The following is a 16,170-nucleotide window of genomic DNA, read 5'->3' as shown; positions in this document are numbered from 1 at the left end:
TCGCGGGGGTGGAGTTTGTATATGTTTTTATTAGTAATTCTATTTAAAGATTGAATGAGTGATTTGTTAGTTTGAAGATATTTTCATCAATCAAATTAAAACCACACTTGACATACTGAGATGCTTTTACGTCATTTTGGACATCATACTATGACGTGTTCATGATGACATTTGATAAAATATTCAATAAGATTAGATTAAATATTATTTTATGTCCGTGTTACTGCCATCCCCTATTTTAAACATTAGCATGTAATATTAAAATGATGTAAGGAATAAAGCTCTGAGGTTAAGTTCTCTAACACTATGGGAGGAGCACAAAGACAACAGAATGAATGTTGATTCTTTATGCTCCAGTGAAAGTTCACTTTAGAAAACAGCAAAAATGTTTCACGTTTGTTTTGAATGCATAACCGGCTGTGGTTAGTTTATGTTTAAAAGGTGAAAAGTTTAGGCATAAGAGCCATTTTATCTGACAATCTATGTCATCAAACTACTATATATTATACTATATACTATATATACAATATATATGTCATCAAAAAGCATACAAAAACACATCATAGTATTATATGGCATCCAAAATATCATAAAAAATCCTTATAGTATGGTATAACATCCATCATTATAAACAGTATTTGACTGATTGAAGTATTTTATTTTTCTGTGAACATTGACATGAACGGTTTCCACATACATGATTCTTTAGCAAAAGATTTCCAGATGGAAGCATGTGTATATATTGCATCACATCCCATTCATGTGACGCTGTCACCTGTGTAAACACATGGCTCACGTTCAGATGTTGAGGCTGTGAGGGTCCCGGCAGGTTAAAATGTTTGCTCCTGCGAGGTGAGTGGCCTGTTGGGCACCATAAACCGACAGGACACTTACCCTCAAACAAAACACTCTGACCCCGAGTTCCAACCCAACTCTGTTCAATAAGAGCACGTGAATCTCTGCCAAGGCACACAGTGTTGTCCTGTGCTGCCTCAACCACAACAAGCTGGGAGACTGCATGTCAGGACAGTGGACCAGAGACTTCTCTGTGAACCCATGATCATTTTCAATCAAGGATAGGAAGGAGAGTTTTCTCATGTGGGTAAATGTGCCATAGTGATACCTCCTGAGGTGGAATTAGAATTTTGACGAATTATTCTGCTTTTGGACGTCGTAGATGAGTCACCATGCCGACTGGATCAGTGAAACTGCAAAGCATTAAAAGACTGGGACAGGAAAACCACAGCTATGAGGGTTCCGAGGACGGTAATCCACTTTTACTTTTCATTTTCGTTACAGAGTAGATGCTTCATTATTTCTCTGATCATGATAAAACTATATAAAACTATTTGAATTCATATTTTTTAATTCTTGTTTTGCAGAACCAGCGGTCTCCTACATGTAAGTAAAGTCATCTTTGTGTAATTTTTGTAGAAAAATTGTTTTTAGATCGGTGGAGAGTATTTTAGCAGCTATATGCAAGGTTTCTCAACGTGTAGCCGCTATATGAAGAGAGCTGGTAAATAAGAGACAGGAGACTCATGCAATGAGGGTCATTAACCCCATTTACCAGGAATCCAACTTTCAGATACTAGAAAGAGAAATCTATATATTATCTCTGAGGCAAGAAATGATCACGGATGTGTGCATGTGTGCTTTGCAGGCAGTTTTTTTTTACTTATGTTTTTATACTATTGTTTATTGTTATTTTTTTAATTAAAACATTTATTTTTTTTAAAGTTGAATTTGATTGTTTATTAATCATGAGCAGCAGGGATTCATAAAACACTCTGATTTTAATCATGCATTAAATCATCAAGCAGGTATTTTGCAGCCTCCTACATAAAGAATATGTGTTGCAGCTCTCTCCTATGTTCTTTTCTCTTCTGTGCAGGACAATGACAACTTCCAAGGAGGATGAGAAGTAAGTCAAATACAGCAGCTGAGTCTCTGGATCCTTTATTTGATCTCATGTGTAATCTTGATATTCTCTTTCCATCACAGAGCTCAGGGAAACGCAGAACAACCGGCAATACGGGTCGGCTTCTTTCAGCTGGTAAGACACTTGTCTCCCTCACACTCTGACACTTGTCATCACTTGTTCCATCCTCCTCATGTCGTGTCCCATGTGTGTCCAGTTCCGTTTCTCCATGTGCAGAGAGGTGCTGATGATGGTGACAGGCAGTGTGTGTGCGGTGCTGCATGGCTCGGCCCAGCCACTCATGCTGCTGGTGTTCGGCCTGCTCACAGACACATTCATCGAGTATGACATTGAGCTCAATGAGCTGAGCGACAGCAGAAAGGAGTGCGTGAACAACACCATCCAGTGGAAGAAGAACTACACTGCAGCGCTCAACCAGTCGGCCTGGAGCCACAACTCAACGTGGGAAATGTTTGTTCCGCTGAAGGGCCTGACGTGTGGGTGAGAAATGCAATAATAATAATAATAATAATAAAATAATGATAATGATGATAATCACTTTTAAGGCACTTTTTTTTAGCTTCATGAGGCTATATTAAAATAAAAAACAGTGAAGGATAAAAAAAAACTATAATGACAAAAAAAAAAGGATGTTTTGAGAGATGACTTATATACAGCTACTGAAGTAGATTTAATTATTAAATCTGTTATTTGTGTTTAATCGGATTAAAGTCCCAATGCAGTCGTTATTTACTGTATCTGTGCTCTTTATTTCAGGATTCTGGACATCGAATATGAAATGACCAAATTTGCCCTGTACTACGTTGGAATAGGAGCGGCTGTTTTCTTGCTCGGATATTTCCAGGTTAGTTTGTCCTCAGTCATCTTCTCATCCACCGAATCATTCAGGTGAGAAATCCTCCTCCTGCTCCTTTTTCTCTCATTAACTTGCTGCTTTTAAACGCTGTGACCCGGACAATCTCCTGCTGCATTTTCCATATGTGGGAGGCAAACTCCAGAAACCAAACCACATTTCCGAACATTTTCTGGAGTTCGTGTCTGAAACATCTTGACAAAGCTAAAAGGTCAGAGGTCAGGGTCCCAGTCCTAATGGTCCCTAAGCGTCTCTTCTACACGGACAGATCTCACTGTGGGTGACGGCCGCTGCTCGGCAGGTTCAGCTCATCAGGAAGATGTACTTCAGCAAAGTGATGAGGATGGAGATCGGCTGGTTCGACTGCACCTCTGTTGGAGAACTGAACACTCGCATGTCAGAGTGAGTGGGGAAGTGACTCCTGTCAGGTGGTTTGTGGGGTGGAGTGTGTTGTCTGTCTTACAGCCGTCATGTCTGTGTTCCAGTGATATCAACAAGATCAACGATGCCATCGCGGATCAAGTTGCCATTTTTCTGCAGCGCTTCACCACCTTCGTGTGCGGGTTCTGCATTGGCTTCGTGAAGGGATGGAAGTTGACGCTTGTCATCGTCGCGGCGAGTCCACTTATTGGTGTAGGAGCTGGTTTAATGGCTCTGGTGAGACTTTTATTTCTCGACTCCCCTGAGTTCACCTGGAGCCTCGTTTCTCCTCCACTAACTTCTATCACTTTTTCCTCTGAGTCCAGTTTGTGGCTAAGCTGACCGGGATGGAGCTGCAGGCCTACGCTAAAGCCGGAGCTGTCGCTGATGAGGTCCTCTCCTCCATCAGGACTGTGGCTGCGTTTGGTGGAGAAATAAAAGAAGTGAAAAGGTAAAGAATTTAAAATGAATGCATGTGTTATACATTATGTTAGCAGAGCTGAGCCTGAGCTCGTCTTTTCCTCAACAGGTATGACAGGAACTTGATCTCTGCACAGCGCTGGGGCATCAGGAAGGGTCTGATCATGGGCTTCTTCACTGGATACATGTGGCTGATCATCTTCCTGTGCTATGCTCTGGCCTTCTGGTACGGCTCTGGTCTGGTTTTGGACACTGAGGAGTACACACCTGGAACACTACTGCAGGTATCACACATCTACAGTGATGCACATAAACGTGAATAGTGAAAAAGACATATTTCAGAGTTTGAAAAAAATGCAACACCTGGAACCAACACAATTGTTTTTCAAATGATTAAAGACGACAAACACAAATACAAGGCAAGACAAGGCACACAGGGAACAACACTCTTGAGTGTATTTTTTGCAGTGTTAATACATTGTTCTCATCATTCCAGGTGTTCTTCGGTGTTTTGATCGCTGCAATGAATTTGGGGCAGGCCTCCCCATGTCTGGAGGCGTTTGCTGCAGGCCGCGGCGCTGCCACCATCATCTTTGAGACCATCGACAGAGTGAGAGAGCTTGATGATACCAAGGAACTGTATTTTCTCAGGGAACCATTGCCTCTTATTGACACATCTTCCTTTTTAATTACCAGGAGCCGGAGATCGACTGTTTATCCGAGGCTGGATATAAGCTCGACAGGGTCAAAGGAGACATCGAGTTTCACAATGTGACGTTCTACTATCCATCCAGACCTGAAGTGAAGGTATGTGAGTGCTTCTATGCCGAATTCGATTCCTGAAAACAGTTTCTGAATTTCTGTGCCCTGTACTCAGACCTTGGACCAGCTCAGCGTTGCAGTGAAATCAGGGGAGACAACAGCCTTCGTGGGCCCGAGCGGAGCCGGGAAGAGCACCGCCATCCAGCTCATCCAGCGCTTCTACGACCCTAAAGAGGGCATGGTGAGTACACTTGCAAAAAAAACACGTGGCACTCACACATGTAATACACTGATTCAGGTCCCTTTTGTCAAATTACCCACGAGACACTGCAGCTGCCATATCCTTCCTTTTAAGCCTGATTCTGCTGGTTTCAGAAATAACCATCCCCTCAGGGCTGCAGAAGAACATGATGATATGTTTCATTATTCAGCCAATGGGTTCTAACTGCCTGCTGGAATTACAGGTCTTTACTTTCTTATTCCTTCATGCTTCTCCAGAAGGAAATAGACTCTAACAATCCTTATAATTTGAAGCACATTATTGCAGCAAAGTAGTTTAATAGCTTCATCCATCAATTTCAGCCAAACCAGCTGCTCTCTGTGCCCTCAGGTCACCCTGGATGGTCATGACATCAGAGGGCTGAACATCCAATGGCTGCGCTCGCTGATCGGCATCGTGGAGCAGGAGCCGGTGCTGTTCGCCACCACCATCGCTGAGAACATACGCTACGGTCGACCTGGCGTCTCCATGGAGGATATCATCACTGCTGCCAAGGAGGCCAACGCCTACAACTTCATCATGGACCTTCCTCAGGTGGAGTGAATCCAGCAAATAGAGGGTTTCAGGATTCCTAAGTGTAGAAAAGCACTAATTCTTTTCCCTGCCGTTTTCTATTTGACAGAAATTCGACACTTTGGTCGGAGAGGGTGGCGGTCAGATGAGCGGAGGTCAGAAGCAGCGTATCGCCATCGCTCGCGCGCTGGTCAGGAATCCTCGTATCCTGCTGCTGGACATGGCGACCTCTGCCCTTGACAACGAGAGTGAGGCGACAGTTCAAGAGGCGTTGGATAAAGTAAGTGGGACTGGTCTATGTGCTGAAATAACTATGAACAGATTCAACAAACTCTACTATAAATTGTCATGTAGAGAAAAAACAAACAGGGAGAATATACGTAAAAACAGGAAAATAATAAAATGAATATCAAGAAAGCTGCTTTAAAATTTTAATTTAATGTATTTTTAAGGATTTGAGATCTCAATCCTTTTTATATTTCTAACACACTGGTCCAAATCTGCAGGTACGCATGGGCCGCACCACCATCTCCATCGCTCACCGTCTCTCCACCATCAAGAACGCTGACGTGATTGTCGGCTTCGAGCACGGCCGGGCGGTGGAGAGGGGCAGTCACAACGAACTGCTCGAGAGGAAGGGCGTCTACTTCATGCTCGTGACGCTGCAGAGTCAAGGAGACAAGGCCCTGAACGAGAAGGCTCGTCAACGTGGGTCCAACTTTCACGGCATGACAGATATTTAACATGTGAAGCGTCTGATTGTGATTATCACACTGTGTTGGCTCTTTTCAGTGGCCGAGAAGGAAGAAGAGCCGGTGAAGCTGAATCTGTCCAGAGCAGGAAGCTACCGCGCCAGTTTGAGGTATCACACAGTTCCAGTCACTTCAGTACTCGCTCACTTGTGTATAATATCCATTTCCTGACTGAGCATTTAAATTGGATCATTACAGTCGGAAATGTACTGAAATCTTAATTTACTTAATCGCCACATTTATTCTGACACTTGGAGCTTTTGGCCGTCACTTTCATCCTGAGCCACTTAAAAAATGGCAGCAAATAGCGACAGTATGATATTCCTTCCATCACAGATCCTCCATCCGCCAGCGGTCCAGATCCCAGCTGTCCAACCTGATCCCGGACTCTTCAGCGTCCATTGTTGGAGAGCTCGGGCCCGGAGCCTACTCTGTCTCACAGCCCGACAAATCCAAGGTGTGTTAGGGTGCACTTCTGCACTTGATTTTGCATGTTGGCAGTTTTTGCCGTACATGCCTGCTGACATGTATTTGAATGCTCAGGACAACATTCCAGAGGAGGAGGAGGACGAACTCGTGGAGCCGGCTCCAGTCGCCAGGATCCTAAAGTACAACAGACCTGAGTGGCCCTACATGCTCTTTGGGTCCTTAGGAGCGGCGATAAACGGAGGAGTCAACCCTGTCTACTCTCTGCTGTTCAGTCAAATCCTGGCTGTAAGGATCAATTCACTTTCATCAAAAATAAAGTTCAGTTGAGCATGGTGGTTCACGTTAACACGTTTTTCTACATGTGTGTAGACATTCTCCTTAACAGATCCTGTGGCTCAGAGGAAGGAGATTGATGGTATCTGCATGTTCTTCGTCATGGTCGGCGTCGTCTCCTTCTTCACACAGATGCTGCAGGTAGAGTAGCAGTTTAGCTCAAACTCTGATTCTCAAATTAAAACTCTTTTTGGGTGCTGGTGCCATTCTGACACTCCTGCATGACGTCTTTTCTCCAGAGTTATGCCTTCTCCAAGTCTGGGGAGCTGCTGACCCGCAGATTGCGGCGGCTTGGCTTTCACGCCATGCTGGGCCAAGAGATCGGCTGGTTCGACGATCACAGGAACAGCCCCGGAGCTCTGACCACACGTCTGGCGACGGACGCTTCGCAGGTTCAAGGGGTGTGTTTCAGCCTCAGTAAAAAGAAGAAGATAAATAAAAAGCATAAGATGAAATTTGTGCATGATCCTCGTTTCCCTTTTCGTCTCCCTCTCAGGCCACAGGCTCACAGATTGGCATGATCGTCAACTCCCTGACCAACATCGGCGTGGCCGTCATCATGTCCTTCTACTTCAGCTGGAAGCTCACGATGCTCATCCTCTGCTTCCTGCCGTTCATCGCTCTGTCGGGCGGCTTTCAGGCGAAGATGCTGACGGGCTTTGCCAAGCAGGACAAGGAGGCCATGGAGGCCGCCGGACGGGTCAGATATCATTGTTCATATCAATCCCTCAACTGCAATGCAGATCTCAGTCAGATCATGAGTGACGGGGGAGAAAACTTTTTATTAGGGGCCCCTTGGGGAGTTAGACACGGAGCTAACAACGTCAGGCTCGTTACCTGTGGGGGCCATCCACGCCTTCAAATGCAGTCACGGTACAGAGGGGCCAAGCTGATAAAAACCTCAGGACAATAACGTGAGAGCCAGGAAGTTCAAATCAAAGAAAAAAGTATTCAAAAGTTAATTTACAGTGAACTTCCCTCACACTACCTTCATTAACCCGGTGCAGTAAACCCCAATCATCCAAATTAAGTGGATCGGATGAAAGTTTAATGATCCCTGTGGGGGGCAGGAGATTGGCTTACTGCAGCAGCATAAAATAGGATATAGATAAGAGCGGAGCAAAGGATTTATCTATATCCGATCTTTCTTTACACATTTAACACACCCATTTAATCTGGTGTCTGGGTTTCATGCCAGTTTCCTTCTTTACAGATTTCTGGTGAGGCCCTAAACAACATCCGCACCATCGCAGGTCTGGGAAAAGAGCGGAGTTTCGTGGACATTTACGAGGCCCAACTCGACGCTCCGTTCGAAGCAGCCCTGAAGAAAGCAAACGTGTACGGAGCCTGCTACGGTTTCGCCCAGTGTGTCGTCTTCTTGACCAACTCGGCCTCCTACAGGTTTGGAGGTTACCTGGTGCGACAGGAGGGGCTTCACTTCAGCCTGGTGTTCAGGTGAGAGGAGCGGAACGAGGCACGTGTCTCTTTACTGCTGCTGTTTATATCATCAGGTTCCAATATGGCTGCTGCAGCAAGATGTTTTATCTATTCATTTAATTTGTCTGGAGGCTTACTGCTGCTTCACTGGAAGAAAAAGATCAGTATCACGTTGTATCGTGATAACTTATTCTTAAAACATCAAACTTTTGTTGTTATATAAACATATAAATAGTGAAAATGGTTTTATGTTATAATCTGATCCCTTTTTTCTGTTTTCTGGGTTTAGGGTTATTTGTACATGAATTCTTATTGTAGATAAAGAGTGGTCTCACTTTCAGCTGTCATGGGGCTGGAGATTGACATGAAAAATCACTTTAGTTATTTCCTTCTGACTTCAATCACCTTATATCTGTAGATGTGGAGTAAGTAATCAACTCTCCTGTCGTGGTGGAAGAGACGTCACAGTGTTTTGTATTGTGGCAGGGTCATCTCTGCCATCGTCACCAGCGGCACCGCCCTCGGTAGGGCCTCCTCCTACACCCCCGACTACGCCAAGGCCAAGATCTCAGCTGCACGTTTCTTCCAGCTGCTGGACCGTGTGCCTCGGATCAGCGTCTACAGCGACAAGGGGGATAAATGGGTATGAAGGTGTTTGTTCTGCTGTACGTTACATTCTGAGTGCTGCCTGTTCCTTCCATGATGGAGTCAGATGGGAATCCAGATGAAAAAGTCTGATTCCTTATTCCTTCTTTGATTTGCTTGTTATCAGCCATGAAAGAGAGATGAGTAGATGGACAGAGAAAGAAAGGAAGGATTCGTTTATCACATATATCCTTAGTTCAATAGAAGAGAAATAAAAATCTGTTGTTTGCATCAAATGAAATGAAACCTCTTGATACCTGTTTAACTGTTGAGTCTGATCCTGCCTGTTATGGGCAGGAGGTGGCGCACTAACACACACAGAAACCTGCTGTAACCTCCCTCCCTGCCTCCATCCACCTTGTTTCCAGGACAACTTCCAAGGGAACATTGAGTTTATCGACTGCAAGTTCACCTACCCCACCAGGCCAGACATCCAGGTCCTGAACGGGCTGAACGTGTCGGTGAGACCCGGCCAGACTTTGGCCTTTGTGGGCAGCAGCGGCTGCGGGAAGAGCACCAGCGTCCAGCTGCTGGAGAGGTTCTATGATCCTGACCAGGGCAGAGTGGTGAGGAGGACATGTTGAAATTATACTGTATATGACACATACTTTACTATTTAAATCTAATGCACTGTTTATTTGAGCTGTTGTTACTTTTTAAATTATTATTTTATTTGACATAAAAAACTTGAATAATTACTTATATAGACTTTTAGTAAGGGGCCCACCACTATCAGCATTTGTATATTAAAACATAAACTTGCATACATGCTGTACTCCAATCCCACAATGTTAACTTTCTACTAATGTAACTAGAAGGGCCCTTGTCTTCGCCAAGGCTAATCTCGCCATGCTGAAAAGTCGATGATAACGTAGATGAATAAATAAATATAAAAGTGTGGTGCATGGGGAATTGTGCTGCTATGTCATGACACTTTATATTTGCTGTCTTTCTGGAGAAAAGGAGGTCGAATCTTAAAATAAGTGATAAGAGAGAAGTTTTGAAACTGTGACAGCTTGCAGGTGATTGGCTCAAGGCGAGTGTGTCAGGCTGTGATTGGATGAAAAGAGAGAAGGAGCTGGTGGAGCCTGGAGACCTGACTGAACTTTCACTTAGTTTCAGCGTTGGAGGAATCTAATGAATTCTTTGCATATTTAAACAAGGACACGTGTGAGTGGGAGTTTTGCCTTTTAAGCCGCCAGTATTAGATTGTCACTGCAGATGCTGACCTTTTTTCAAAATGTCAGACATCTCATTTTGAAATGAAAGTCGTTTCTTCTTTCATCTCGGACTTTCCAGTTCAAAGTGAAATCTGTAATTTGTCAAAGTCCAAGAATAATCACTTACATCCGACATCCGGTGACTGAAGAATCACTTTAAATCATTTATCAGTCAGACGTTCATGCTGACTTTGGGCTGTATTTTAAAAAAAGAAGCTCAGGAGGGAGGTTTGCCAGCAGGGGAGCTCTGCCAAAATTCAAACAGTTAATTGAGAAGAAAGTGGTTTGGAAACGCAGAGTCCTGATTCTCTCTGAGATTTAAAAAGGACAGAATCACCTCTGCGTAGTTAGAAGGGAAATGACGGTCGTGTGAAAGCTCTTTAAGTGGATTGTATTTCCCGTCTTTGATTATTATATTGCTTTCTGCTAATGGTGACTTCCATTGCCTCCTGCAGTTGATTGATGGCCACGACTCCACTCACGTCAATGTGCCCTTCCTGCGCTCCAAGATCGGCATCGTGTCCCAGGAGCCCATCCTGTTCGACTGCAGCATCGCAGAGAACATCAAGTACGGCGACAACTCCCGGGAAATCAGCACCAATGACGTCATCTCCGCAGCCAAGAAGGCCCAGCTGCACAAATTCGTCATGTCGCTCCCTGAGGTACAGTGACCACTTCCTGGACACTTTTCTTACGAAGCACGACGAAGGTCAAACACTTTAACACATGACCTCATCTGTGAGTCAGGTAGATGTTTATCATTCAACAACTCCCATGATCCCACGCTGCTTCATGACATCGTCCAGCTACGTCTTTTGTTATTGATTTGATTGATAAGAATGATTCCTTGGAGTTTGTGACGAAATCCTCAAGACGTATGTTGCTATGTACAATTGTGGATGTGACTCATCATGATACATTTCTTCATATGTCTTCTTTTCTTCCCCCTGCTTCAGAAATACGACACCAACGTGGGCGCTCAGGGATCCCAGTTGTCACGTGGTCAGAAGCAACGCATCGCCATCGCCAGGGCGATCATACGCGACCCCAAGATCCTGCTCCTGGACGAGGCCACCTCTGCGCTGGACACAGAAAGCGAGAAGGTGCGCCTCCATAAACGAGCAACATCTTTGGCTGTGAATCCCCACGCTTCACATCGCTGGCTGCTTGATATTCTCGGGGCACGGAGAGCAGCCAGTTAATTATTATTATCATTACCGTCATTATCATTCATCATCTCTATTATTAACAGCAGCAGCTCACAGTTCATGCCAGCCCTCCAGTCGAGCCCCTTTAAGATGAATATGGTCTGTGGGCTGTGCAGTAGCTGCTCCAGCTCAAAAACACTGAGGAGCAAAGAGGCCTCTGCAGCGCGGATTCCACTGGAACATTCTAATGATAGTAATCAACGCATGATTGTGAAATTGCTATAATTGTGCAGCCTGTGTGTGTGTGTATGTGTGCTGTCAGGGGGAACTGATGGTAGCTGTTGTGTGTGTACAGAGTGTGTGCACGCTGCCTCACGTGTGCTCCCTCTCCTCTGTTGCAGATCGTGCAGGAAGCGCTGGACAAAGCCAGAGAGGGCCGGACCTGCATCGTCATCGCCCACCGCCTGTCCACCATCCAGAACTCTGACATCATCGCCGTCATGTCCCGGGGCTACGTGATCGAGAAGGGGACACACAACCAGCTCATGGTCCTGAAGGGAGCGTACTACAAGCTGGTTACCACAGGAGCACCAATCAGCTAACCGCTCAGGATACAGCGTCCAATCAGCCGAGGCGTCGGATCGCTGATCAAGAGAGGAGCCATGCTTCACTCTAAATATGGAAACTGTGTTCAAGAGGAAGATACACATGTTCACTCTTACAGTACTTATTTTTTCATGAAGAGGGAGTTGAGGTATTTTAACTCGTATCTTATTTTGTTATTTACACAATTGTTTATCTCTCGGCTGCGTCCCTGCACCGTGTGTCTGAATCCTGTAGGTCACAGGAATTACATTTGTTACTGTGCCTCTAAGCGAGTGGTAAAATATAATTAAGTACATTTACTAAAGTTACCTAAGTACTTGATTCAGTTTTCCCCTTTTATGTTACTTCACACTGGAATATTGTCTTTGACTAACCCCATTGTATCCTGAGGAGCTACAAACCCCTTCTCAAAATATTACAACTTTAATCTCATAAAATAACGACTTGATTTTTATTACGCCGCTGTATATATGTATTATGATGAATAAGACATTGACTTTGATAAGTACTCTGTATTAAAAATCACACTAATGAAGGCCATATGTGTGCATGATCAGTACTTTAATCTTACTCTAAGTACATTTTTGTAATAATAAATACTTTTAAATTATTACTTGTAATGGAACATTTTTAAGAAAACTTCAGCAGTAATCAACAAAAAGTTTTTTATTGTTAGACTGAATGGATTTTTTATGGAAATTAAATGAAAAGTATTTTGGGACTGTAAATATTTCGATGTGTGTTTTGGGAATGAAACCCAGATTATTAATCCAACACATTTTTGTACTTAATGTACGTAATTCCTTGCACTGAAGTTGTTGCTGATGAAAAACGTATATCCCAATTAATCACCTTAATTTTAACTGTGAATAAATGTAATTACACAGTAGAGTGCAAGTACATCACATTTTGTCAAACATACCATAAATAAAGATAAAAGTCTACGTGTGATGGTTTTTCATCGTTGGTTCAGTAAATTGATGATCAACACTTTTATGTTAGCAGCTGAGAATGCTGTTCATTTATTTTATTGACTCAAAGGAAGTGATGAATCATTACTAAATTTTATTTTACTAGTAGAACTGTATATCCTCAGACTAATTCCACAAAGGTCTGGAACACATATCTCATGAGCTGTTCATCTTATCGTCTTCCCTCTCGTATATTCAGCCTGTAGAGCAGAATCAGCATTTCTCAATACACCAAAAAATGACAATAGATATTGAAATAAATGCAATGCCTGCACCGTCTTGCATACTTTTACTTTTAAAATCAGATTTAAACCGCATATTTCCCATATCTTACTTGGCCACAAACAGCAAACTGGATAGAACTATAAAACTAGATAGAATAAACCTACTGAGTCAGGATAGAGGCCTTCCTGCTTCGTGAGGATGACCTCTCCCTCCACATCTTCACCTCCATACACTAAACCATGAATAAGCAGTTTGATAACACAACACAGCTACTCATGAAGTCTGCCAATTAATTAATTCTCGACGCTGACAGGAATATTTAATCCGACGCACGAGCTCTCTTCTTCATTCCATGTAAACTAAGGGCCGCCGCCGCTTGTGACAGGCGCGCTGTCAGAGTGCAGATGTCAGAGACACTCCATCAGTTAGTAGTAATATGCCATCACACCACACTGACCTCAGGGAAATTGAGTCTTTAATCATGACATCTCCAGACCCAGACTCCTGGTAAATTAGCATTCCTCAGATGCAATCTAATCTCGCAGCTTCTCCTGCCAATCCATTCAGAGAGAGGACAATGTTTGACTTTGTGCCGCCGCGTGTCAATGCAAGTCTGATTGATAGAAGCAGGCGTCGGAGGCTGTGTGATGTGTCTCTGTTGGTGAGTCTTCATATATACTCACAAAAACACAACACAGTGAAACTAGTGTTTTTCTTCTGTGCTCTTGAGTCTTGGTGGATGTTAATGGACACTGAGATTTTCTTCTTATTTGAATTGCTTGGTACAGGGGGGGGGGGATTTCAAGAATAAAGTCATAATTTTCCAAGAACAAAGTATAAAAATAAAGTATAAGGTAAGAATTAATACATTTCAGAGAAAAAGTTGTAATTTTCCAAGAATTACAAAATTACATCTTTTTTCACATCTCTCACAACTTTTTTACTCGATAAAGTAGAACTTTACTCTGGTTAAGATTCCCACTTATTAATTGTAATATTACGACTTTCTTCCTGTAATATTAATAAATGATTCTCATAATATTGTAACATTCTCAATATAATATGCCTTTAATGCTCCACTGTAGCTTGGTAAGCTCGTTGTTGTTAAAAATAGCGATAATCATTTATTAAGATGAACGAGAACAGGGATCAAAGATAACACACATTCATCTTTATCTGGTGCAGGAGCGTTCACATGGGTTATTATGTTCACCTCTCATAATTATATGTCCTCTTAATTTCCCACAGGGATCGTTTGTTTCGCTGTTTGTCCGCCCAGGTCTCACCCACTGTGAAGCGGACAGTAGGGTCTCTAAAGGGCTGACAGTCCAGAAGCCATTACAGCTCATTGAGTGGATGGCCAGTGAATTAGTCGGCTTGCAGGAGCAGTAAATAAGACGGAGGGGACCCTTGTTTTTTTCGCCTGGTGGTGGCGTCGAGTCAGAGCTTGAACGTGGCTTCAGGTTACAGAGCATCAAGATAGTCCACACACTCAACCTATAATTGTGAACATTAAACCAATAGATTTTTCCGTCTCATATTTGTTTTCTGTTTAATTCTGTCATGAACGTGATATTTGGTGATGTAACACGCGTCTGTATTGACTCGACTCTTCAGGGCCGATATTAAAAACTGCTGACGTCTGGTTTTCTGTCAGGCTCAAACATGCACGACCCATAAAACCCAAATTACAGTCGTCATTGTGAAATAAATCCAGACTGGAAGATGTATCATTAACCCGAGGGGAAGTGAGAAGCAGTGACAATATAACACCAGCCTAATTTTATCATTACTGATGACGGTCATTAGCATTAAAGTTTTTCATTATCATAATCGTTATTACAGCACCAATAACATTAACTGTGACCACAGGGAGAGTCGGAGGAGGATCCTGTTAGAATTTAATTATTCATGAAGCTGCTTCCAGACACTGAACTCCAGAGAACCTCCTCATATTCTACGGAGGTACGAGAGAACGCAAATGGCTCTGGACTTTCTGCAGGATTTCTGTGCCGGAGACTGGGCGCAGGATTTGTTGCAGATTGCTCAAATCACAGCTTCAACATCTCAAACAACTTACATTTCAAGTGGATTGGATTTGAAACAAAACATATTTAAATTTATTTCTATCCTGGTAAAAATCACAATTATAAAAGCAAGAGATAAATTATATAGCGCTGCACTGGCTGAGTTTATCTGTGACTGAGACAATGAAGCGGTAATTTGAGGTTGTGCTTGATGGAGACTTTTGTTTTCCTCTTTATTAGACCTGTGTCACCTTTAAGTTTCTAAATAACAAGCTCAGTGTGTTTATTTTGTCTCATGGATGTGAAGCAAACCTCCCTAATGTGTCATTTGGCATTTAGAAAAAAAGTTTGCGTGCACGGCCCTCCTCAGACGATGAACGTGCGGCCACATGGGCTGAGGATGAAAGCCGGGATCCTCTGAATGTGCCGGCCAATCAGGATCTGATCTCACAAAGAGCCACATGCAGCACCTTGACCTTGGATGCTGCTCGGTGGAAGAGCACATTTCCTAATTAACTGGGTGATGTTGAGGCGTAATGTGTCGTCTTCAAACCAGAGGATGTTCTCTGTCCATGCAGCTGCTGCTCCTTGGAGCGCAGGATGACCATCTTTAACCTTGTGTGATGTGTTGCATCCCTCTTTCTCACTTCAGCTTCACTTCCTCACACATCCCCTCGTTCAATCCCCTTGAAATGACTCAAGATAACACGTGCTGCCGCCTAAATACTGTGCTGTCTGCAAGCACACTCTCAATCAGATACAGTCCCTGAACAGAAGCAGATTAGCAGGATTAGCAAATAGTTTCTCAGTAAACCAGGCCATGAATGACCTTGAGAGTGACGCTTGGAAGAAAACCTGAGCTTGCCTGATGCTCGTCGAGCTACGCAGCTTTGAGAGTCCCGCTGAGTGAGCCGCAAACGACTGACTTCAAAGTACGACCAAACCAAGACGCCGTCTGTTGCTGTACCTTTGATAATGAAACATGCAATTTGCAGAAATACCATTTCTGTGCAGAAACAGCAGCACTTTCCTGCAGGCTGATGGCCGCACTTTGCCACCAGTGTTAATGAACCTAGAAAAAACTTCATCAAACCACATGAACCATATGTGGTTGTGAATTTTAATTAATTTAACTAACTCAAGGGTGAAGAAAAACTTGTTTTGACTAGAATGTGTGTGCAGACAAG

General features: G+C 43.4%; 1 protein-coding gene across 1 annotated transcript; it reads left to right on the top strand.

The window, feature by feature from the left end:
- The first annotated feature begins 969 nt into the window (after positions 1–969).
- On the top strand, positions 970–12,704 carry LOC109645612 (bile salt export pump-like). Its single transcript, XM_069521391.1, has 29 exons — positions 970–1,098; positions 1,178–1,266; positions 1,383–1,401; positions 1,895–1,924; positions 2,005–2,056; positions 2,139–2,422; positions 2,699–2,786; positions 3,064–3,197; positions 3,281–3,452; positions 3,542–3,666; positions 3,745–3,919; positions 4,132–4,245; positions 4,332–4,442; positions 4,513–4,638; positions 5,008–5,211; positions 5,300–5,470; positions 5,697–5,898; positions 5,983–6,052; positions 6,279–6,399; positions 6,486–6,656; positions 6,741–6,845; positions 6,944–7,105; positions 7,201–7,404; positions 7,918–8,159; positions 8,628–8,784; positions 9,155–9,352; positions 10,462–10,668; positions 10,963–11,109; positions 11,556–12,704. Exons 2-29 carry the CDS (start codon positions 1,188–1,190, stop codon positions 11,754–11,756), a joined length of 4,071 nt encoding a protein of 1,356 aa, XP_069377492.1. The 5' UTR covers positions 970–1,098; positions 1,178–1,187; the 3' UTR covers positions 11,757–12,704.
- The last annotated feature ends 3,466 nt before the right edge of the window (positions 12,705–16,170 follow it).

The sequence above is a fragment of the Paralichthys olivaceus genome, chromosome 24 (genome assembly GCF_024713975.1).
Source record: "Paralichthys olivaceus isolate ysfri-2021 chromosome 24, ASM2471397v2, whole genome shotgun sequence".
In the NCBI taxonomy this organism is placed as follows: domain Eukaryota; kingdom Metazoa; phylum Chordata; class Actinopteri; order Pleuronectiformes; family Paralichthyidae; genus Paralichthys; species Paralichthys olivaceus.
Note: the sequence above shows the minus strand (reverse complement) of the source record. Positions and strands in the feature narration are given on the sequence as shown.